The 26,222-nt window shown below is 44.9% G+C and overlaps 1 protein-coding gene across 1 annotated transcript in view; it reads left to right on the plus strand.

The window, feature by feature from the left end:
- Window positions 1-26,222, plus strand: part of LOC135057426 (alpha-2-macroglobulin-like) — a 131,239-nt gene that overhangs the window by 88,783 nt on the left and 16,234 nt on the right. Inside the window, exons 13-21 of the mRNA XM_063963319.1 lie at window positions 919-970; window positions 5,487-5,570; window positions 7,026-7,202; window positions 8,048-8,129; window positions 18,493-18,652; window positions 20,818-20,892; window positions 21,105-21,270; window positions 22,783-23,003; window positions 24,602-24,817. Of these exons, the coding sequence (XP_063819389.1) occupies window positions 919-970; window positions 5,487-5,570; window positions 7,026-7,202; window positions 8,048-8,129; window positions 18,493-18,652; window positions 20,818-20,892; window positions 21,105-21,270; window positions 22,783-23,003; window positions 24,602-24,817 (1,233 nt within the window). The remainder of the gene's footprint in view (window positions 1-918; window positions 971-5,486; window positions 5,571-7,025; window positions 7,203-8,047; window positions 8,130-18,492; window positions 18,653-20,817; window positions 20,893-21,104; window positions 21,271-22,782; window positions 23,004-24,601; window positions 24,818-26,222) is intronic.

The raw sequence follows: 26,222 nt of genomic DNA on the forward strand, positions 1-26,222 counted from the left end.
GCCCTGGATCCAGAGGGAAACCTCTCTAACAGGGAGATGTACTAAGCATTCAAGTTTGATAAAGTGGATGGAGATAAAGTACCAGCCAATCAGCTCCAAACTGCCATGTTACAGGCTTGTTGGAAAATTGACAGTTGGGGGTTGATTGGCTGGCACTTTATCTCTGTCCACTTTAGCACTCTCTCCAAGGCTTGGTACATCTGCCCCTAAATGTCTATCTGGCTACTTATTTAAGATCAGGATTTAGTTGCTGAGGATATTGCTAATATAATATACATGAGCTAGAGCACTACTACAAGGAAGAAAATGAACTAGAGCACTACTACAAGGAAGAAAATGAACTAGAGCACTACTACAAGGAAGAAAATGAACTAGAGCACTACTACAAGGAAGAAAATAAACTAGGGCACTACTACAAGGAAGAAAATGAACTAGAGCACTACTACAAGGAAGAAAATGAACTAGAGCACTACTACAAGGAAGAAAATAAACTAGGGCACTACTACAAGGAAGAAAATGAACTAGGGCACTACTAAGAGCACATGAACTAATGCACTACTATGCATATGGCACAGACAACACTAAGACCAGTGTGATGGGTGTGTGTCCCTTATAAGGTAGGTCGCACACAGGCATGACTTGTATCCTACTGGAGGACCTTTTGGTGCACGTTTCATTGTCTTTCCTTTATTTGGTAAAGTGGAGTTTATTATGGATTGCATCATGATGCAAAACAAATAAATACATCAATTTAGTAATGTTTTTTTTTTACATTGTTAATAAAGATCTGTATGTAAGATGCCTCTGTATTACATTTACTGTACTGTACATACAGTAGTAGTTTATAGTAGGACAGTTGAAAATGCAATAAAAAACACTGTATACTGTTCTGTTTTGTTTCTCTCTTCTATGTATAAGGCTGAGGGTATACAGAAAGAAGTAACCAGAAGTGACTTTATCTGTGTGAATGGTAAGTAGATGGTATGTTCTGATGTTGATTTACAGAGAAAAATAGGCTGCTGTAAACCTGTTACTTTACATGTGTATACTGCTGCCGTATACTGTCTCCAGATCCATAACTCTGATTACAATACGGCTGCAGCTTAAGAATAACTGTACTTGTTCCAACCTGTGGAGCAGATCAAGCAGCTACGATTGTTACAAATGGTAGTTACATTTGCTGTTTCTATGCTATAAACGGTATCTTTTTTAAGCACATTAAGCCGCTATAATTGTAGAAAGCTCACGTTTCAAACTGTGCCTGTTCAAGTTTCCTGAGCATACCAAACAGCTACAACTGTAACATATGAGTTACATTAACCACTCCTATGCTTTCTATGACAAAACTGTATAAACAAGGCTGCTGGACACCACTAATTTATCTGGTATCTACTTATTTTCAGTCACTGTAAAACCACATTTTTGGCTGTATTTAATTTAACTTATGTCTGTGTTTTAGGCTTATTCAGTGCCTATATTTAAACAAAAGCAAAGATACAAATGGAGTGCGCTGTCAACGGCAGCCTGTACAGGGAAGGTCAATTCCCTTATAAGAATGAGCAAAAAAAGGAATATAGGTACTGGAGCCGGCTGTAGTTCAAAGAAAATTAACTATACCAATATAGAATAAAAAATCTTAAGTTTAATTTCTACACATTCATAAAAGTAAAGGAAAAATATTACTTATTCCTCAATAGTAAAATACAATCAAGTGCAAATAGCTATGTATATAGGAACCACAGTTTCACCCTTTAAAAATGTATCATCCACAGTCCCTGGCTAGGACATTGGCCCACAGTTGTTTCACAAGTTCAATTGAATAAGGTTGATTACCAGACTCTTTTTCCAAATGGAAGTTCCCTAGGTATCCGTATTGCAATGGAAACCAGATAGCAGATGGGTGTGAGTCCGGATCTGTATATCCCTTGTGTGCAAAATTAGGGCTGATGAATGCATGAAAGTCCAAATATCGCCAGGAGGTGGATGGGGGTGCTGGTACTTGTGGTCCTTCAGATAAAAAGCTCAACGCGTTTCACTGGTCTTATGGGTGCCAGCTTCCTCAGGAGCATATTGGTATAGTTAATTTTTGACAATGTTAAATTCCTTTGTCGTATAAACAACCCTTAATGAAGTCTAAGAACACAGTACGCTGTTTACTTAAGAAGTACCGTAAGGGTACGCTAGTTGCGTAAAGATCGCTTCAGCCGTAGGCGAGACGCTCAAGCGTCACGTTCGCTCACGGCCCAGTGATCACAGGACAGCACGTTATTGGTGATGACTAGAGTAATGATTCGCTATGGCGTAGCGGACGCTCGAGACCACGAGGAGATCACCAGCGACGCAGACGCTCACAACGCTATACCTTTATGTCTAAACCTTTTATCAATGAAATACACAGAATACCTTAATGTGAATACAGGGTGTAAGTGCAACCTTGTGTAACCTGACTAACTACAAAGCTGCTTGAGCGTCACCGACGCTCAAGTGAACACTTAAAACTATAGGAAATACACAGATACTGGTTTAGGGTCCAAAGCCTATTATCTGTATTATAACTATTATACTTGCAAAAAGAATCACAGTACAAATGATACACTACAATATAACAGAGACTTCCTAACCGAATAACTATACAAGAAATACAATACAATACTATGCTGATCTAATACAATACAATATTAGTCAATGGGAGATACGAGAGAAAGAGAAGGGAGAGAGAGAGAGAGAGAGACGGAGAGAGAGAGAGATTGGCTCACAGTAAGACAATATGATTACGGAGAAAAACTTACGCACAAAGGGTATGATCGCATGCGCCTCTGGACATCCAGCTTCCCGATTATCAGCAATGAGAACCGTTTGATGAGAAGTGTAAGCTGGATGCCACAGGCCCGTCTTTTATGCTACTCACACAATGCAATCTAATGGTCCCTACAACCTCATTGTCCATTGGACGCAGGAATTCGGCTTCGCACTATAACAAAAGGTCATAGGGTGATTCATACAGGTGGGCTGTGACGATTTCAAACAGCTCAGGTGGGTGGGAAACTAGGTTTCCCGCCGCATACCTGAGTATGAGTAAATAATAGAAATGGACATAAACTTCTTATGTCCATAACTATCCGCACAAGCGATTAATACGCTCCAAACCAACACCGGAATATTGCTATTTAAATACTCTTCCGATGGGTACCAAACACTGCTGTATGATTCCTGTTAGACCCCTAGCACAATACAAAGAGGGATTCCTCCGTTCAGGGACATTCCATATTAACCAAACTTTCAGAATCTATCAAAGGGACCATGGTCTACAAACTACATTAATTGTGAAAATATGTAACGATTGGGTCGCACGCTACGACTACATACTCTTTACCGTAAATACGCATACCGATGCGAGCGGGTGCACGCATCAGCGGGTATGCGCTATCACGGGAAAGCGCACGCATGCGCAGCGCGGACCAGCGTGAGGTGCAAATATGGCAGCGTGTATAGGGATATTTTTCTGACTTTGACATTTTCTTTGAACTACAGCCGGCGCCAGTACCTATATTCCTTTTTTTGCTCATTCCTATATTTAAACAACCTTCACCTTGGATCACAAACAAACTAGGGATTAGCCTCTTCAATATCCTACCCGTTCTTCCTTTTTCAGGACTCTCACTGGTGATTTGAAGGACTCACCTTCCCACGGCAGCTCTCCAGCTGGTGGGATATTTGTCCATCACCTAACACCAAAAGCAGATCCTCCTTTTTCTTTTAGTTTGGACACTAGATTCGTTTCTGAAATCTCATCAATGATTCGGGAGAAGGGCAATTACAAACATCTCTAAGCCTACTATCATACCTCACTGCCCATGCCCAATACCGTCCGATCTTGGAAGCCAAACAGTTGAGGGTTAGGTTAGTACCTGGTGGGTAACCACCTGGGAATACCTGGTGCAGTAGGTTCAGAACAAGGAAACCTCCTGTCTAACATTGACAGCAGATTCACACTTTACTCTATCTCTTTCACCTTCATATTAGGCATCCCTGAGTTATTTCCAAGGATTGAGATTTGGGAACCACCATCAGCTCTTATTATTTATTATTTGTTATAGTCAGAGAGTATCCTTTAATACTACTCTGAAAGGATAAAATATACGTTATAATTGTGTACATGGATTATACATGCTTTCACTGCCAATCGCTGTTTTCATAATATTTGTTAATTGTTTGTAATTTTCTTTATCCTTCACTTTTGTTTTGTCAAAATGCCCTAGGGGCATTTAATGTTGTTTTGTCTCAGGAGATACAGTATAGGAATATCATTTTTTAAGGCAATATATTAACAGCTAAGTTTTAATTGACGAATCTGACACAGATTTCACATTAAAATTGTTTCATAAGAGTGCGCCCACAAAGAAGTCTACTTTCTTTTTCTTGTACATTAAGTTCCTCACATTATTAGGAGTATTTACCAAGTTCCTCTTATTTGTGGTCATTCCGAGTTGTTCGCTCGCTGCCGATTTTTGCAGTGCAGCGATCAAGTGAAAAAATGGCAAAAATGCGCATGCGCTAAGTACTTTCACACAAAACTTTGTAGATTAACACAAGCTCGAGCGACGTTTTTTCATTGCTGGAGTGATCATAGTGTGATTGACAGGAAGTGGGTGTTACTGGGCGGAAACTGCCCGTTTTCAGGGAGTGTGCTAAAAAACGCAAGCGTGCCAGGTAAAAATGCAGGAGTCGCTGGAGAAATGGGGGGAGTGCCTGACCGAACGCAGGGCGTGTTTGTGACGTCAAACCAGGAACTAAACGGACTGAGGTGATCGCAGTCTAGGAGTAGGTCTGGAGCTACTGAGAAACTGCAAGGAATTATTTAGTAGCAGTTCTGCTAATCTTTCGTTCGCTATTCTGCTAAGCTAAGATACACTCCCAGAGGGCAGCGGCCTAGCGTGTGCAATGCTGCTAAAAGCATCTAGCGAGCGAACAACACGAAATGAGGGCCATTGTTGGGGTTACCTACCACGTTCCTCACATTATTTGGAGTATCTAAAGAGTTCCTCACATTATTAGGAGCGCTTACCAAGTTCCTCACATTATTGGGAGTACTTACCAAGTTCCACACATTATTGGCATCATTGGGATTACTTCCCAAATTCTTCACATTATTGGGAGTACTTACCACATTTTTCACTTTATTGGGATTACCTACTAAATTCTTCACATTATTTGGAGTATCTAAAAAGTTCCTAACCTAATAGGGAGTAACTAACAAGTTCCTCACATTAAGTGGAGTACTTATCTAGTTCCTTACATTATTGGGAGTACTTACCAATTTCCTCACATTATTGGGAGTACTTACCAAGTTCCTCACATTAAAGGGAGTACTTGCCTGGTTCCTCACATTACAAGGAGTACCTACCAAGTTCCTCACATTAGTGGGAGTATTTACCAAGTGCGTCATATTATTGGGGGTTCCTACTAATTGTTTTTTTCCCCCTCAGACACAAGTGTTGTAATTCCAATCAATGTCTTCACTCCTGAGAACACTGTAAAAGATTCAGCAAAGGCGTCTGTTACTGTATTTGGTAAGTGCAATGACCCTTTGATTTTATAAGCAGCAGATTTAATGTGTCATGGTGGTCATCATTTCTGTACATGCTACGGTGCAGTCAGTCAGGGAGTTCCTGATGCTGCTTCAAGAATTTTAAGCTTTCTTATAATGAAGGAGTAAAGGCAGTTTCTCTTCAAATTTGTCTTATTAAAATAATTATACAGGTTACGACACCTTACTAGAATAACTCTTTATACCTGAACTAGGAGTTTCTCTGCCTGAAACCTTTCACTCTCCACCATTCCCCTCCATCCAACCCTTCGCCCTGACACACACAATTGCTGCAACTTGGCAGATGTATTTAATACACATTCTGCAAGCTCTATAAATGGACTGCAGTGCACTGACAGAGGGGTATCCAATTAGGGGTGATGTTTTGGCTGTACAAAAAACTTTGCGGACCTCGTGCCCAATTTTGGATTACTACAGCTATGCTGTATCCAATAAAAGCAAAACTGGGAAGGGTTTTTGTTGGGTTCACTACGGCTGGCCGGCGGTCGGGCTCCCGGCGACCAGCATCCCGGCGCCGGGAGCCCGACCGCCGGCTTACCGACAGCTTGGCGAGCGCAAATGAGCCCCTTGCGGGCTCGCTGCGCTCGCCACGCTACGGGCACGGTGGCGCGCTACGCGCGCCACACTATTTTATTCTCCCTCTATGGGGGTCGTGGACCCCCACGAGGGAAAATAAGTGTCGGTATGCCGGCTGTCGGGCTCCCGGCGCCGGTATACTGAGCGCCGGGAGCCCGACCACCGGCAAACAGAAGACCACCCGTTTTTGTTTGCTGCCAAAATCATGTGGGGCGAGGAAAAAAAAAGGTTGGATACTTACTGCTGTGTTCCGGCCGGTCCGGTGGTCTCCGCAGCTGCCAGTCATCTCCCCTCCATCTTTCCACTGTGGAGGAGGATGCTGGGAGATTTAGTTCTCCCTGATGTTGATTGCGGACACACACAGGGGTCATACACACACAGACACATGGGGTGTCACACACACACACACACACACACACACACACACAGGGTGTCACACACTGGGGGTCACACATCTGACAGGGGGTCACAGGTGTCTCACACACTCACACATAGTTACACTGTTGTAGAAGGCCAGCCTGTCAGGACCCGGAGGAAGAAGACACTGGTTCACAATGTGAGTAATTAAGGACCAATTAAGATAATAATAAACCAGTTGCTTTTTTAGTCATTAGAGGGGATACCGCAGGAGGTCCAGAACAAGTCCTGATTATTTTTCCTGGAATTAACGATCTGTTAGTGAATGTGGGATTTAGACCCTAAAACACAAAATCAGTCACAAACTGACTTTTAGTAAATATACCACTTGATCTTTCCTGCCTTCTGTATAATCTTGCCATGTTCCTATGTAATAGTAAACACTTTGTAATAGTGACAACTTTTTATGGTGACATGTTTGTAGGAGATATATTTGGCAGTGCTTTGACCAATCCGGAGTCTTTGAACAGAGAGCCCACGGGGTGCGGGGAGCAGACCATTGCTAGCCTGATGCCCATACCAATTGCTGTGGATTATTTGAACAAAACCGGACGTCTGACGGATGAGTTTGAGAAGCGAGCTGCAGAAAATATGGCAAATGGTAATACTGAAGCTGCTGTAGTCCCAGTATACAGTAACTGATTATTTTACCATTATTCACTGGGGTGATCTTTTACCTGGCTAGGTCTGTAACAGAAAAGTAAAATGCTTTAATTATGGCTTTAGAACTACTATGAGGGATCTGGAATAAGAAAGTGCTCTGTAGAGTAATGGCATCTCTTATATAATATTGTGGAGTCCGGGTGAGGGATAAGCCTGGGAGGCAGTTGCTTTGGGTTGGACATGGCTTATACTGGTATCAGACGAGTACTTGCTGAAAGTTAGTTTCTAATTTCCAAACAGAATATGTTACATGGTAAAGCTCCGAATTGTGTGCTCCCAATGAGAACCTGCTTTTCCAACTTCTCAATACAGAAAAACAACAACTTACTAAAATATAAAATTGTAGTAACCCTATAATAACTTCAGCATTGTAATAAATCCAGTAGGATGCTCCATGGGTGTTACTTATATTGTAGCTAGGAAACTATAGTTTACAGTAATAGTTGAACGTATCAGATGTTCTTGTTGGAAATCCAGCTAGAGTAAACCTTACACCAGTGCTCTGATATGTATGAGATCTGGGGTCGGGGGATAAGTGCAGACAGGTGACCCAAAACAAAACTGCACTGGAAGGACACTATGAGGCCATTGTATGAGACATGCATGATTCAAAATGTTATTCTACCTTTCTACAACTTATTATAATACAAATGGTAATAAAAGGTAAATGCTGCAATAGAGGCCACCCTGAGTACAGCCCAGTAGTACTAGTTTAGTGTTCTGTACCTTGAAGTGGTGCAGGTACTGTAACATGTAGGGTAACACCATCTTTTCCTCTCCTAGGCTACAGGAGAATGCTCATCTTCAGAAATTACGATGGAAGCTTCAGTGCTTTTGCACGATTAGTATACGGGGGGAGTTCATGGTAAGTTAGATAGACAAATGTCTGTACAACGACTGCATTATGTATGGAGGGGCTGACCCTGGCAAATCATTAATGTACAGCCACTGCATTATGTATGGAGGGCTGACACTGGCTAATCAATAATATACAGCCACTGCATTATGTATGGAGGGGCTGACCCTGGCAAATCATTAATGTACAGCCACTGCATTATGTATGGGGGGCTGACACTGGCTAATCCATAATGTACAGCCACTGCATTATGTATGGGGGGCCAACACTGGCTAACCAATAATATACAGTCACTGCATTATGTATGGGGGGCTAACACTGGCTAACCAATAATATACAGCCACTCAGAGCCGGCCCTAACCAATATGATGCCCTAGGCAAGATTTTGGCTGGTGCCCCCTAGCACCACTGCTAGTTCCGCCTCTAACCATGACCCCTTTTCTAGCACCATAACCCCTCACCCATAGCAGTCCACATTTTGGTGCTCCTACCCCCTATATTTTAAATAGGAACAGTGCGCACATTCGGCGTACAGCCCAAAAAGGGGTGTGTTTTTGCTTGCAAGGAGCATGGCCACACAATAGTAACCCCAAATCAAATTACGCCGCACAGTACTGCAACTTTATTCACATTTTATCATGTGATAGTGTTCCTTATTCATGTTACATCACACAGTAGTACCACTTTACCTTATAAACATTACTCCTCACAGTAGTGCCCCTTATTCACATTACATCCCTCTGAATTGCTCCTTATTCACATTACACCACACCATATTGCTCTTTATTCACATTAGACCACACAGTAGTGCCCTTTCTATACATAACACCACACAGTAGAGCATCTTATACACATAATGCCACACATTCGTAATGTATTTATACATATAATACCACACAGTAATACCCCTTACACATATGACACACATTATTAATGTCCTTATAAACATAATGCGCCTTACACATTATGCCAACCTTTATTAATACCCTTATACACATAATGTCCCTTACACATATGCCACAAATTATGAATGCCCTTATACACGTAATGACACACCAAGTGCACCTTACACATTTGCTGCACATTAATAATGCATTTATACACATGACACACATAATACCCCTTACACATATGCCGAACACTACTGCACAACCAACCCTCCCACAGACAGCACTCACACGGTCGCAAACACTGTGACCTCTGCCTCTGCTTGGATACAGATGTGTCCTCATAAATCTTGCCTCAATGCGACATGCAGCAGGAGATGCCTGGCGTGAGTCAGCTGGCAATTCTGCTAATGTTGGGCGCCTTTTTTTGATGAAAATGCATCTTATTTGCATTGCTAGGTGGCTAGGACGCACAAGCAGCTTCTGCTGATTAAAATGATATGCAGCATGCCTATATACTGTGTGCGACTGTGGCTGTATCTGCATACGAAATGCTACACACAGAATATAGGCATGCCACATATCATTTTAATCAGCAGAAGCTGCTGTGCCCCTAGGCATACCAAATGCCCTAGGCAGTTGCCTAGATTGCCTATGCCTAGGGCCGGCTCTGCAGCCACTGCATTATGTATGGGGGGCTGACACTGGCTAATCAATAATATACAGCCACTGCATTATGTATGGGGGCTAACACTGGCTAACCAATAATATACAGCCACTGCATTATGTATGGGGGCTAACACTGGCTAATCAATAATATACAGCCACTGCATTATGTATGGAGGGGCCAACACTGGCTAACCAATAATATACAGCCACTGCATTATGTATGGGGGGCTTACACTGGCTAACCAATAATATACAGCCACTGCATTATGTATGGGGGGCTGACACTGGCTAACCAATAATATACAGCCACTGCATTATGTATGGGGGCTGACACTGGCTAATCAATAATATACAGCCACTGCATTATGTATGGGGGGCTGACACTGGCTAATCAATAATGTACAGCCACTGCATTATGTATAGAGGGGCTGACACGAGCTAAGCCATAATGGGGGTCATTCTGACCAAATCGCACGCTGCAGTTTTTCGCAGCGTAGCGATCAGGTCAGAACTGCGCATGGCCGTCCGCCGCTGTGCTACGATTGCCTCTGCCTGATTGACAGGCAAAGGCAGCCGATGAATGGGAGGGGGCGAAACGGCAGCGTTTGGCCGCTGTTTCATGGGCACGGTCCGGGCAACACAGACGTGGCCGGACCATGCGGGGAGTTGCCTGCAGCGGCTGCGTGACGTCACACGCAGCCGTTGCGGGCTGGGGAGCATCGAGTAGCTCCCGGCCAGCATGCTAAAGCTGCGCTGTGCGATGCCTGTGCACTTCTGCGGGGGGGCGGCACTGACATGCGGGGCGGACTAGGGGCTTCCCCCCACATGTTTGAGTTCATGATCGTAGCTGTGCTAAATTTTGCACAGCTATGATCAACTCGGAATGACCCCCAGTGTACAGCCACTGCATTGTGTATGGAGGGGCTGACACTGGCTAAGCCACAATGTACAGCCACTGCATTAAGTATGGGGGCTGACACTGGCTAATCCATGGGATGCATTCAATATACCTACAATCAAAAATCCTGACTGTCAAAATTCCGATATGGTCAAAATACCAACATTTAAAATACCAACAAGGTTAAAATATGGACATTTAAAATGTCGACAGGTCAAAAAATCGACATGAGTGTTGCATGATTTTTTTTAATTGAAACCGAGTTGTTCATACTTTACCATCCCATATGTATGAGGGGGCTCAAGGCTGCCATTAGAATTTGTGGGGCCTAATACAAATAAAACCTGTAGGGCCCACAAGCAGAGGCAGACATTGGGCGGGTGCAGGGGCAGTTATAGGGGGAAGGAGGAGTGCTCACAGGACTCATCCTGCAGTGACTGCATGATAGACATGTAATCTGATTGGCTACCTGTCCTTATAGTGCAGTGGCCCACAGAGCTCTGTCTGCTCCGCAGTCTGTATAGCAGTGTAGTGATCACAGAGGCTCTTAGTCTGATGAGATTCCTGCTCAGCACACTACCATACAGACTGCACGGAGCAGTCACCACACTGAAATGACAGGCATCCAATCGGATTTGCTGCTAGGCTGCCTGCATTTCATGCAAAAGTCACTATGTGGGTACCGACGTTGTGATGCTAGCTTAGTCCCCACCTACTCCTATAACCTTTATGAACCTGAAGTCCTAGTTTGGTGGGGTGGACACTGTTGACCTTTTCATGGTCGACCCTATTCATAGGATCGACCTGGAAAAGGTCAACAGTGTCTAGGTCAGGTGTGGGGAACCTTTGGCCCCCCAGCTGTTGCTGAACTACACAGCCCACCATGCTCTGCAACAGTTTTAGCATGGCCAAATAGCAAAACTGTATCAGGGCATGGTGGGATGTGTAGTTCACCAACAGCTGGAGGGCCAAAGGTTCCCCACCCCTGGTCTAGGTCAACCCCAAAAGGTCAACTTTGACTAAAGGTCGACAAGGAAAAGGTCGTCATGCATTTTATGTTTGTGTGTTTACGCCGTAAAGTGACCAGGAACTAGAGATGAGCGCCTGAAATTTTTCGGGTTTTGTGTTTTGGTTTTGGGTTCGGTTCCGCGGCCGTGTTTTGGGTTCGAACGCGTTTTGGCAAAACCTCACCGAATTATTTTTGTCGGATTCGGGTGTGTTTTGGATTCGGGTGTTTTTTTCAAAAAACCCTAAAAAACAGCTTAAATCATAGAATTTGGGGGTAATTTTGATCCCAAAGTATTATTAACCTCAAAAAACATAATTTACACTCATTTTCAGCCTATTCTGAACACATCACACCTCACAATATTATTTTTAGTCCTAAAATTTGCACCGAGGTCGCTGTGTGAGTAAGATAAGCGACCCTAGTGGCCGACACAAACACCGGGCCCATCTAGGAGTGGCACTGCAGTGTCACGCAGGATGTCCCTTCCAAAAAACCCTCCCCAAACAGCACATGACGCAAAGAAAAAAAGAGGCGCAATGAGGTAGCTGTGTGAGTAAGATTAGCGACCCTAGTGGCCGACACAAACACCGGGCCCATCTAGGAGTGGCACTGCAGTGTCACGCAGGATGGCCCTTCCAAAAAACCCTCCCCAAACAGCACATGACGCAAAGAAAAAAAGAGGCGCAATGAGGTAGCTGTGTGAGTAAGATTAGCGACCCTAGTGGCCGACACAAACACCGGGCCCATCTAGGAGTGGCACTGCAGTGTCACGCAGGATGGCCCTTCCAAAAAACCCTCCCCAAACAGCACATGACGCAAAGAAAAAAAGAGGCGCAATGAGGTAGCTGACTGTGTGAGTAAGATTAGCGACCCTAGTGGCCGACACAAACACCGGGCACATCTAGGAGTGGCACTGCAGTGTCACGCAGGATGTCCCTTCCAAAAAACCCTCCCCAAACAGCACATGACGCAAAGAAAAAAAGAGGCGCAATGAGGTAGCTGTGTGAGTAAGATTAGCGACCCTAGTGGCCGACACAAACACCGGGCCCATCTAGGAGTGGCACTGCAGTGTCACGCAGGATGTCCCTTCCAAAAAACCCTCCCCAATCAGCACATGATGCAAAGAAAAAGAAAAGAAAAAAGAGGTGCAAGATGGAATTATCCTTGGGCCCTCCCTCCCACCCTTATGTTGTATAAACAAAACAGGACATGCACACTTTAACCAACCCATCATTTCAGTGACAGGGTCTGCCACACGACTGTGACTGATATGACGGGTTGGTTTGGACCCCCCCCAAAAAAGAAGCAATTAATCTCTCCTTGCACAAACTGGCTCTACAGAGGCAAGATGTCCACCTCATCTTCACCCTCCGATATATCACCGTGTACATCCCCCTCCTCACAGATTATCAATTCGTCCCCACTGGAATCCACCATCTCAGCTCCCTGTGTACTTTGTGGAGGCAATTGCTGCTGGTCAATGTCTCCGCGGAGGAATTGATTATAATTCATTTTAATGAACATCATCTTCTCCACATTTTCTGGATGTAACCTCGTACGCCGATTGCTGACAAGGTGAGCGGCGGCACTAAACACTCTTTCGGAGTACACACTTGTGGGAGGGCAACTTAGGTAGAATAAAGCCAGTTTGTGCAAGGGCCTCCAAATTGCCTCTTTTTCCTGCCAGTATAAGTACGGACTGTGTGACGTGCCTACTTGGATGCGGTCACTCATATAATCCTCCACCATTCTATCAATGTTGAGAGAATCATATGCAGTGACAGTAGACGACATGTCCGTAATCGTTGTCAGGTCCTTCAGTCCGGACCAGATGTCAGCATCAGCAGTCGCTCCAGACTGCCCTGCATCACCGCCAGCGGGTGGGCTCGGAATTCTGAGCCTTTTCCTCGCACCCCCAGTTGCGGGAGAATGTGAAGGAGGAGATGTTGACAGGTCGCGTTCCGCTTGACTTGACAATTTTGTCACCAGCAGGTCTTTCAACCCCAGCAGACCTGTGTCTGCCGGAAAGAGAGATCCAAGGTAGGCTTTAAATCTAGGATCGAGCACGGTGGCCAAAATGTAGTGCTCTGATTTCAACAGATTGACCACCCGTGAATCCTTGTTAAGCGAATTAAGGGCTGCATCCACAAGTCCCACATGCCTAGCGGAATCGCTCCGTGTTAGCTCCTTCTTCAATGCCTCCAGCTTCTTCTGCAAAAGCCTGATGAGGGGAATGACCTGACTCAGGCTGGCAGTGTCTGAACTGACTTCACGTGTGGCAAGTTCAAAGGGCATCAGAACCTTGCACAACGTTGAAATCATTCTCCACTGCACTTGAGACAGGTGCATTCCATCTCCTATATCGTGCTCAATTGTATAGGCTTGAATGGCCTTTTGCTGCTCCTCCAACCTCTGAAGCATATAGAGGGTTGAATTCCACCTCGTTACCACTTCTTGCTTCAGATGATGGCAGGGCAGGTTCAGTAGTTTTTGGTGGTGCTCCAGTCTTCTGTACGTGGTGCCTGTACGCCGAAAGTGTCCCGCAATTTTTCTGGCCACCGACAGCATCTCTTGCACGCCCCTGTCGTTTTTTAAAAAATTCTGCACCACCAAATTCAAGGTATGTGCAAAACATGGGACGTGCTGGAATTTGCCCATATTTAATGCACACACAATATTGCTGGCGTTGTCCGATGCCACAAATCCACAGGAGAGTCCAATTGGGGTAAGCCATTCCGCGATGATCTTCCTCAGTTGCCGTAAGAGGTTTTCAGCTGTGTGCGTATTCTGGAAAGCGGTGATACAAAGCGTAGCCTGCCTAGGAAAGAGTTGGCGTTTGCGAGATGCTGCTACTGGTGCCGCCGCTGCTGTTCTTGCGGCGGGAGTCCATACATCTACCCAGTGGGCTGTCACAGTCATATAGTCCTGACCCTGCCCTGCTCCACTTGTCCACATGTCCGTGGTTAAGTGGACATTGGGTACAACTGCATTTTTTAGGACACTGGTGAGTCTTTTTCTGACGTCCGTGTACATTCTCGGTATCGCCTGCCTAGAGAAGTGGAACCTAGATGGTATTTGGTAACGGGGGCACACTGCCTCAATAAATTGTCTAGTTCCCTGTGAACTAACGGCGGATACCGGACGCACGTCTAACACCAACATAGTTGTCAAGGACTCAGTTATCCGCTTTGCAGTAGGATGACTGCTGTGATATTTCATCTTCCTCGCAAAGGACTGTTGAACAGTCAATTGCTTACTGGAAGTAGTACAAGTGGGCTTACGACTTCCCCTCTGGGATGACCATCGACTCCCAGCGGCAACAACAGCAGCGCCAGCAGCAGTAGGCGTTACACGCAAGGATGCATCGGAGGAATCCCAGGCAGGAAAGGACTCGTCAGACTTGCCAGTGACATGGCCTGCAGGACTATTGGCATTCCTGGGGAAGGAGGAAATTGACACTGAGGGAGTTGGTGGGGTGGTTTGCGTGAGCTTGGTTACAAGAGGAAGGGATTTACTGGTCAGTGGACTGCTTCCGCTGTCACCCAAAGTTTTTGAACTTGTCACTGACTTATTATGAATGCGCTGCAGGTGACGTATAAGGGAGGATGTTCCGAGGTGGTTAACGTCCTTACCCCTACTTATTACAGCTTGACAAAGGGAACACACGGCTTGACACCTGTTGTCCGCATTTCTGGTGAAATACCTCCACACCGAAGAGCTGATTTTTTTGGTATTTTCACCTGGCATGTCAACGGCCATATTCCTCCCACGGACAACAGGTGTCTCCCCGGGTGCCTGACTTAAACAAACCACCTCACCATCAGAATCCTCCTGGTCAATTTCCTCCCCAGCGCCAGCAACACCCATATCCTCCTCATCCTGGTGTACTTCAACACTGACATCTTCAATCTGACTATCAGGAACTGGACTGCGGGTGCTCCTTCCAGCACTTGCAGGGGGCATGCAAATAGTGGAAGGCGCATGCTCTTCACGTCCAGTGTTGGGAAGGTCAGGCATCGCAAACGACACAATTGGACTCTCCTTGTGGATTTGGGATTTCAAAGAACGCACAGTTCTTTGCGGTGCTTTTGCCAGCTTGAGTCTTTTCAGTTTTCTAGCGAGAGGCTGAGTGCTTCCATCCTCATGTGAAGCTGAACCACTAGCCATGAACATAGGCCAGGGCCTCAGCCGTTCCTTGCCACTCCGTGTGGTAAATGGCATATTGGCAAGTTTACGCTTCTCCTCCGACAATTTTATTTTAGGTTTTGGAGTCCTTTTTTTTCTGATATTTGGTGTTTTGGATTTGACATGCTCTGTACTATGACATTGGGCATCGGCCTTGGCAGACGACGTTGCTGGCATTTCATCGTCTCGGCCATGACTAGTGGCAGCAGCTTCAGCACGAGGTGGAAGTGGATCTTGATCTTTCCCTAATTTTGGAACCTCAACTTTTTTGTTCTCCATATTTTATAGGCAGAACTAAAAGGCACCTCAGGTAAACAATGGAGATGGATGGATTGGATAGTTTACTAGTATACAATTATGGACGGACTGCCACGGTTAGGTGGTATAAAAAAACCACGGTTAGGTGGTATATATTATAATAATAATACAATTATGGATGGACGGACTGCCTGCCGACTGCCGACACAGAGGTAGCCACAGCCGTGAACTACCGCACTGTACACTGGTTGATAAAGAGATAGTAGTATACTCGTAACAACTAGTATGACACTATGACGACGGTATAAAGAATGGAAAAAAAACCACGGTTAGGTGGTATATATTATAATAATAATACAATTATGGATGGACGGACTGCCTGCCGACTGCCGACACAGAGGTAGCCACAGCCGTGAACTACCGCACTGTACACTGGTTGATAAAGAGATAGTAGTATACTCGTAACAACTAGTATGACACTATGACGACGGTATAAAGAATGGAAAAAAAACCACGGTTAGGTGGTATATATTATAATAATAATACAATTATGGATGGACGGACTGCCTGCCGACTGCCGACACAGAGGTAGCCACAGCCGTGAACTACCGCACTGTACACTGGTTGATAAAGAGATAGTAGTATACTCGTAACAACTAGTATGACACTATGACGACGGTATAAAGAATGGAAAAAAAACCACGGTTAGGTGGTATATATTATAATAATAATACAATTATGGATGGACGGACTGCCTGCCGACTGCCGACACAGAGGTAGCCACAGCCGTGAACTACCGCACTGTACACTGGTTGATAAAGAGATAGTAGTATACTCGTAACAACTAGTATGACACTATGACGACGGTATAAAGAATGGAAAAAAAACCACGGTTAGGTGGTATATATTATAATAATAATACAATTATGGATGGACGGACTGCCTGCCGACTGCCGACACAGAGGTAGCCACAGCCGTGAACTACCGCACTGTACACTGGTTGATAAAGAGATAGTAGTATACTCGTAACAACTAGTATGACACTATGACGACGGTATAAAGAATGGAAAAAAAACCACGGTTAGGTGGTATATATTATAATAATAATACAATTATGGATGGACGGACTGCCTGCCGACTGCCGACACAGAGGTAGCCACAGCCGTGAACTACCGCACTGTACACTGGTTGATAAAGAGATAGTAGTATACTCGTAACAACTAGTATGACACTATGACGGTATAAAGAAAGAAAAAAAAATACCACGGTTAGGTGGTATATATTGTAATACAATTATGGATGGACGGACTGCCTGCCGAGTTCCGACTGCCGACACAGAGGTAGCCACAGCCGTGAACTACCGCACTGTACTGTGTCTGCTGCTAATATAGACTGGTTGATAAAGAGATAGTATACAATACATACAACAATGAATATACTACTATACTGGTGGTCAGGCACTGGTCACCACTAGTCACACTGGCAGTGGCACTCCTGCAGCAAAAGTGTGCACTGTTTAATTTTAAATTAATATAATATTATGTACTCCTGGGGGCTCCTGCTATAACAACCTGCAGTGCTCCCCAGTCTCCCCCACAATTATTATAAGCTTTGCCTTTTATACATTGATGTGCAGCACACTGGGCTGAGCTGAGTGCACACAGACTGAGTCACACTGTGTGACTGGCTGCTGCTGTGTATCGTTTTTTTTCAGGCAGAGAACGGATATAGCAGAGAACGGATATATATTAAAATAAATAAAAGTTAACTAACAACAACTGCACTGGTCACTGTGGTAAACTCTGTCTGACTCTGCACAATCTCTCTCTCTCTTCTAATCTAATTTCTAATGGAGAGGACGCCAGCCACGTCCTCTCCCTATCAATCTCAATGCACGTGTGAAAATGGCGGCGACGCGCGGCTCCTTATATAGAATCCGAGTCTCGCGAGAATCCGACAGCGTCATGATGACGTTCGGGCGCGCTCGGGTTAACCGAGCAAGGCGGGAGGATCCGAGTCTGCTCGGACCCGTGAAAAAAACATGAAGTTCGTGCGGGTTCGGTTTCAGAGAAACCGAACCCGCTCATCTCTACCAGGAACCCCCAATTAGTGCACTGCGTCTCCTTGCGTGGCTCGCTTCGCTCTCCATGCTTCAGGCAAGGTTACTATTCCTAATCATAGTCCATGTGGACTGTAAAGTATGAAAAGAAAAAAAAAATGTTTTAAACTCATGTCAACATTTTCCTGTGTTGATCATTGCCATGTCGACCTTTTGTCCATGCCAACCTTTTGACCATGTCGACATAAAGCCTGTAGACCATTAGTGGTTGAATTATTGACTGTCGACTTAGCATTCGGATACCGTTTAGTACATGATCCCTGCCCTGTCCTACCAAAAAAAATATATTTGTATTTTAGATGTTGAATTGCTTTTGACTTTTTTGTGCTTTTTGATTTCTCTGTCAGGTTGACTTTCAGAGTCTTAGAAACCTTACAACGTGTTGCCCAGTACACATTTGTTGATAAGACTATAATAAACCAAGGCTTGGTGTACCTGGAAGGCTTACAGGATTTAACTACTGGTTGTTTCGAGCCGAAGGGAACGGTCTTTAACAATGGCCTGAAGGTAAATCTCCTCTTTAAAATCTGGTGGTGACAGCGTCCAGGGCTAGGCCCATTTTCCAGCATAATACAGAAGCCCACTCTGCATTGTATGGCCAACCCATACCTCCCAACATGACCCTCTCCAGGAGAGACACAATGCTCTTTTTCGGGACTTTTTTCTTCATTTATGATTGCCAGCACCTGTGCTGAACAGGTTAATGGATAAGAAAGGTGTTTCACTACAGGTGATCACAATCATAAATTAAGAGGGAAGTGCAGGAGCAGAGCATTGTGTCCCTCCTGGAGAGGGTCATGTTGGGAGGTATGCCATCCTATAGCTTCTGTTTGTATAGATCATTTATGCAGAAACCACCAAGAACAGGCAAAGTTGTCAATGACAACTGCAGTGATACGTGGTGCTGTACTGCTGTCATTCACTTCCATGAAGGACCCCCAACAGTTCATGTTTTCCAGGTCACCTAGCAGGTGCACAAGTGCATTCATTACTAACTGACACATTTCACTTGTAATTCTGTGAGGAGACCTGGAAAACTTAAACTGTTGGGGTTATTTGAGGACAGAATTTGGGAACCTCTGCTCTACTGTATAAACTAGTTACATTTACAGGGGAGATGTATGAATCCTTAAGTGTGGAAAAGTTACCCATAGCATTACATCAGCCAGTGGCGTAACTAGAAATTTTTCTCCCCCAAGCCAAAAAATTTGACTGGGTGGCATGCTCGTTGCTAAGAGGTAATGCTTGTTACCAGGGATTTCATGAGCTGAGTGTTGTGCTTGTAACCAGGGGGTAATGCTTGTTGCTAGAGCTGTGCTCCCAGTGCCACATATGCCCCCAGTGCCAGATATGCCCCCACAGTGCCAGGTACACATATGCCCCCAGTGCCAAATATGCCCCCCCAGTGCCAGGTACACATATACCCCCAGTGCCAAATATGCCACCACCCCCCCCAGTGCCAGGTACACATATACCCCCAGTGCCAAATGTGCTCCCCCAGTGTCAAATATGCCCCCCCAGTGCCAATTATGCCCTCCCCCAGTGCCAAATATGCACCCCTCCAGTGCCAAATATGCCCCCACAGTGTCAGGTAACCCCCTCCCCTCCCCCACTGCTGTGCGTTTTTTGAAGGAGGACACGGAGGGCACAGCGCGCGCCTCTCCTGTGTCTTCCTCCTGTGTCCCCGGTGGCAGCGGCGTGTCTGTTAAATGAAGTGCCAGTTCGTGAGCCAATCAGAGCTCACGAATGGGCAGTTCATTTAACAGACACGCCGCTGCCGCCGGAGACCCAGGAGGGACACACAGGAGAGGCGCGCACTGTGCCCCCTGTGTCCTTCCCAGCAGAAATCAGTAGCGGCGGCTAGGGCGCCCCGCAGCCCTGTGTGCCTCCAAGTGACCGCAGTGGCTGCGGACCCCGAGTTACGCCACTGACATCAGCTTACATCTATCCTTTTATAGATTCTACTTTATTAATGCTAGCTAAAAGTTTATTGGTTGCTTCTTCACTTGTCCACATCTCCAGTCTTTAGAAGGTTTGGTAGATTCCTCTCACTGTATGGTTATTAAAAGTATGTGTTTACTGTAGAGCACAGGTTCTCCACTTGGTCCTCAGGACACCACACAGTTCACTTTTTCCATGTCACTGTGTACGACCAACTGTCACATTTTAAAAATCAACAGGTGACCTGGAAAATGTGACCTGTGTGGGGTCCTGAGGACCGAGCTTGAGAACCACTGCTGTAGAGGATGTACTGCCTCCTGTGGTGTGTCTCCTTATTGCAGTTGTAGAGCTATGACTACATTCTCTCAGAATGTCCTTTTTGACCGTTATTCTTTAGGTGGCTTTAACAGTACCATACATCTAGAGTTAAAAATGAATTATTTCAGGGCTGACTGTATGGACTAAGAAAGTACCAGTCACCCAGGCTATTTGCTATGGGTCACAGGGACAAAGGTCAGAGAAATAGATATCTGACAAAAAAAAGTCTTAAATTATATGTCAAATTAGTTTGTGACTGTGTCTGTATTTTTTATGTTTTGTTTTAATTTAGTATTTATAAATAAAAACTTGTATTTGTTTTTGATCAGCCAAAATGACAGACCTTGCTTTTGGGACTCTTGTTTTAGTAGCAAACTTTTTTGTTAAAAAGAGAAAAAAAAACTCTGTTGCAGGGCGGTGCGGAGGGAAAAGTCAGCTTTACAGCGGCCGTGGTTGTTTTTCTGTCAGAGACCTACTATGCGGCAAGGGTAAGTGAATTAGCAGTATACAGTTGTGTGTCTGGGATATAGTTATGTGACCGGCGGTCAGGAGACCACCTCCCCCTACATCCCTCCCCCTGAGAATCCTGACGGTTGGCATGCAGGGACTATTCCCACTCATGGGTGTCGGTCGCCACCGAGCCCACAAGGGGCTTCTTACACTTACACTAGTTCTAGAATTCTTTTCTGTTTATTTAAAGGTAACACTGCTGCGTAATGCTCTTGACTGCCTGGTTGCTGCCTCTAAGCAAGAAGATCAGAGCATTTATAACCGGGTTATGATGTTCCATGCATTCCGAGTTTCGGGGGATGCGGAGCGGAGCAATGCAATGCTGCAAATACTGAAGAGCCAGGCAATTGTGGAAGGTACTGGCTACATCCTTAACAACCAATGCTCTACATGAACTTTTACTCTATCACCCACTCATTCCAGCATCTGTGCCACCAGAACAACCAAAGTCCAAAAAATTACTATTACGGAGATGGAATGGAAAAATACAAATTGACATCTCAAATAGACACATTGGTCCGAATGTAATGAAGTCAGAGTTGTCCGGAGGACTGAACTTGGAGGGTTTTTTATTTTAAAGCAGCATGCCCTAGGCAAAACTATGCCTTAAAAATGCTTGTTGCGTTAATAAAACGTCCATGTTTGGGCGGGAACATGCACCTCCGGCCAACTCGGACTTGAATACATCCGGCCCTAGATCTTGGAATCGTGTTTAATGTTTATTTATAAGACACTCGGCAGAGATGTATCAATCCTCCCAAGCAGGGTTTGACTGGTCCACAGGGGTTCAGGGAAGACCCCCAGTGGGCCCTGCTGCCTGGGGCCCCTTCTACCGCCAATACGGATCAGGTTCCAGACTGTGTACTTGAATTATACTGTACATATGTTACCATATACTGCACAGTACTATGGGGCATTTTCTAAGGTGCATTGCTGTTACTAATCTGGTACATTATCATGCATGCAGTAGCAGTATTTACTATACATACTGTATATATTTATTAAGGGGCCCAGCCCGTACACTCTATGAGGGTTAGACAAACCAATGTGACAGCTGGCTGCACCCCCTCTGAGACCATCCACACCTCTAAACATGGATCCTTACCACTGTATTCCCCCGATGGGCCCTTCACGCCCCAGTCCAACACTGCTCCTAAAGAGTAAAGACATGGACATTGGAAGTTACCTCTACCAATCAATTAGCTTTTTACTCATAATTAAAAAGGTAAAAGCTGTTGATTGCTAGGAGCAACTTTTCCCATTTGTCCACTTCTACACTCTTTATAATGCGTGATACCTCTCTCCATATCCATCCCACCCATAGACACTAGGGATTCCTCTCTCCTGCTGCTTTGGCATTACACAAAGTCTCCAGAAGAGGTCTTCTTTATATAATAAGTACTGTAGGCTGCTACCTATGCTAAGGTATAGAAGGGTAATTTAAGACAACTCCAGAACACCATTAATTCTTAGTGACTATTGCACTTTAATAACCTGCTAAGAGGGATATGTACTAAGTAGTGGAGTGGAGAAGTGAGTCAGTGGAGAAGTTGCACATGGCAACCAATCAGCACTGAAGTCACTTTTATAATTTGCATACTTTTAAATTATATAGAGCAGTTGATAGGTTGCCATGGGCAACTTCTCTACTGACTCACTTCTCCACCCTTTTCACTGCTTAGTACATCTCACTCTAAAAAAGAACAAGAAGGGCAGTAAGAAGGGTGAAGGGAATACCCCTCTCTACTTTGTAGATGTAATTGGTGTTATCCTGAACATGGACCTCAGAATGTGAAGTTTCTGCTAAAAAAAAATGTACTATGTACTTAATGCCTGAAACCTGTCCTTTACTTTCTCCCCTCTTACAGATGGCACCGTCCACTTGGAGCTTCTCATCGAACCCAAGCAGCAGCCCTCCTATGTGTTTGCTCCTCAAGCTTCATCAGCAGATATTGAGATGACAGCACGTTTCCTGCTGGGCTTGGCTGTAGGGTCTGATCACACCCCAGAGGAAATAAGCTACATGTCTACAGTTGCTCTTTGGCTTTCAAGGCAGCAGACCTCATCTGGGTCATACAGCTCTACAACGGTGAGATATTTAGTGGCTGTATTGTACCAACATGTCATACAGCACGGTAGACTTAAGATATCCTGGTGCAAAGAAATGACCTCTAATGGTATGACCTAAAAATGGTGGCCCTGTGGATTTAGATTACAATCTAAGAGAAGGGGGGTACACTGGAGAGATGAGGTAGCAGTTGGCGGGCATACATGTCCATGGATGCGGCACTGTGCCACTTTCTTGCAATTTATTTTATTATCAGAGCTGGCTCTGGGCATAGGCAGTACAGACATATTCCTAGGGGAATAGGGAAAAAGCCTAGGAGCATCTGGGCAGGCTGGCCTTCTGAGCTCCACCGCTCCAGCCCTAGATATCAGGCCGGTCTCCGATGGGATGTACAGGATTTCCAGCAATGCTGCGCAGTGGCCTGTCATGTTATAGGGCAAGCAGCAGCAGCAGAAATCCTGTACAGCCCAGCACCGATCGTACAACTCCTGCAGCTTCCAACAGAGTGACGCTGGCGTGACATAAGTTTTATATTATTACTTATTTATTAGTATTATTATATTGCTGGAGACACACAAGGGGGAGAGATTTGTTTGCTGGAGACACAAGGTGGGGGGAAACTTGATGGCTGGAAACACACAATGTTGAGATATTTGATAGCTGGAGACACACAAGGGAGAGAAGTTTGATACCCTCTGTCTTCCCAATCATCCACTGTCATGAGGCCACACCCCCTTCTCTTGCACAACAGTGCCCCCCCGTGTAGTATTAGCGGGGATATACTGCTGATTGGAGAGGGCTGCATCTCTGTAAAAACATTGCACTTAGTGGAGGGGTCCCTTCTGCTACTTGGTGAGGAATGGGATTATTGTATAGTTGCAATAATGCTTCAAACTGTTTTTCATTGAAGATGCAATAGTTTTAATGTCAAAAATATCCTTTTATCTTTGTAAACTTAGGACCTCATTCAGTAAGGATTGCAAAATTTGCAAATCGCAATATGGCCGATTATCGAACAACAGCGCAGCTTTTGCATTGTACATACGCTAGTAAAAGTGACAGAAAATGCGTACACTGTTAGCAAAAACTGCAGTCCTTAGTGAATAAGGTCCTAACACCGCAGTTTGGTTATAATATAAAGCACCTGCAGGTTATATCACTTGTAATGGGATCTTTATTACACCTTGGGGGTAATTCCAAGTTGATTGCAGCAGGAATTTTGTTAGCAGTTGGGCAAAACCATGTGCACTGCAGGGGAGGCAGATATAACAGGTGCAGAGAGAGTTAGATTTGGGTGGGTTATTTTATTTCTGTGCAGGGTAAATACTGGCTGCTTTATTTTTACACTGCAATTTAGATTGCAGATTGAACACACCACACCCAAATCTAACTCTCTCTGCACATGTTATATCTGCCTCCCCTGCAGTGCACATGGTTTTGCCCAACTGCTAACAAAATTCCTGCTGCGATCAACTTGGAATTACCCCCCCTTATGCACAAACTTGCAGCAGGCGGTGTATGCTACAACAGAACAGAAGTTTCCCTTTATGCTGCGCCAATCCCGGCAGTCACTGGCACCTACACATATTGGTTAATGCATTATTTATCTGTTTCCTCAGGACACTGTGGAGGTGCTGAAAGCGCTCTCTGACTTTGCTCCTTTGGTGTACCAGAAGATCACCAATAACGCTGTTCTAGTGCAATACGGAGATGAAGTCATCCGACAGTTTAATCTTGATGCCAACAATCGTCTCCTGATCCAGACACAGCCCCTGTCCAGCATACCTGGGAACTATAATGTAACCATCAGCGGCCGTGGCTGTGTCCTGCTGCAGGTAACAATGCTGCATTCAGTCCACCTTAATTGTGTCCTGCTGCAGGTAACAATGCTGCATTCAGTCCACCCTAATTGTGTCCTGCTGCAGGTAACAATGCTGCATTCAGTCCACCTTAATTGTGTCCTGCTGCAGGTAACAATGCTGCATTCAGTCCACCCTAATTGTGTCCTGCTGCAGGTAACAATGCTGCATTCAGTCCACCCTAATTGTGTCCTGCTGCAGGTAACAATGCTGCATTCAGTCTACCTTAATTGTGTCCTGCTACAGGTAACAATGCTGCATTCAGTCCACCTTAATTGTGTCCTGCTGCAGGTAACAATGCTGCATTCAGTCCACCTTAATTGTGTCCTGCTGCAGGTAACAATGCTGCATTCAGTCCACCCTAATTGTGTCCTGCTGCAGGTAACAATGCTGCATTCAGTCCACCCTAATTGTGTCCTGCTGCAGGTAACAATGCTGCATTCAGTCCACCTTAATTGTGTCCTGCTGCAGGTAACAATGCTGCATTCAGTCCACCCTAATTGTGTCCTGCTGCAGGTAACAATGCTGCATTCAGTCCACCCTAATTGTGTCCTGCTGCAGGTAACAATGCTGCATTCAGTCCACCCTAATTGTGTCCTGCTGCAGGTAACCATGCTGAATTCAGTCCACCTTAATTGTGTCCTGCTGCAGGTAACAATGCTGCATTCAGTCCACCTTAATCATATGTTACAGTTACCACATCCAAAATGAACACGCTTCTGTGGCTTCCAATGTATGGGTCGACGTGGTCAAAAGGCCAAAAGGTATACATTGATTAATAACAGGTTCAAAATGTCGACATGACAATTGACAATATAGGCGACACATGATTTTTATTTTAATGTTTTTTCAACTTTGGCTTGATTTACTAATCCACATGGACTACAACTGGGAATAGTAATCTTGCCCAAAGTGTGGCGGAGTGTGGTTAAACATACAAAATGACAACCAAAAAACAAACAAAACTTGTGTTGACCATTGCCATGTCGACCTTTTCGAACCTGTCGACTGTATCCGCTGTCTACCTTTTTCCATGACGATCTTTTGACCCTTCCGATTTAATGACTGTCTACCTATTAACTGTAGATCTTCTATACCAGTGGTTCTCAACTAGGTCCTCAGGACCCCAAACTGCTCACGTTTTCCAGGTCGCCCAGCATGTGCACAGGTGTACTCATTACTCACTGACACATTTTAAAAGATCCACAGGTGAAGAAAATTATTTCACTTGAGACTCTGTGAGGAGACCTGGAAAACATGCACTGTGTGGGGTTCTGAGGGCCGAGTTTGAGAACCTACAGTATGTTCTATGCCACACCCGCTTTTGTAAGGATTTTATATCCTCATCATAAAGCATAAGTCTGCAAACTTGGTCCTCATT

The sequence above is a fragment of the Pseudophryne corroboree genome, chromosome 3 (assembly GCF_028390025.1).
Source record: "Pseudophryne corroboree isolate aPseCor3 chromosome 3, aPseCor3.hap2, whole genome shotgun sequence".
NCBI lineage: Eukaryota > Metazoa > Chordata > Amphibia > Anura > Myobatrachidae > Pseudophryne > Pseudophryne corroboree.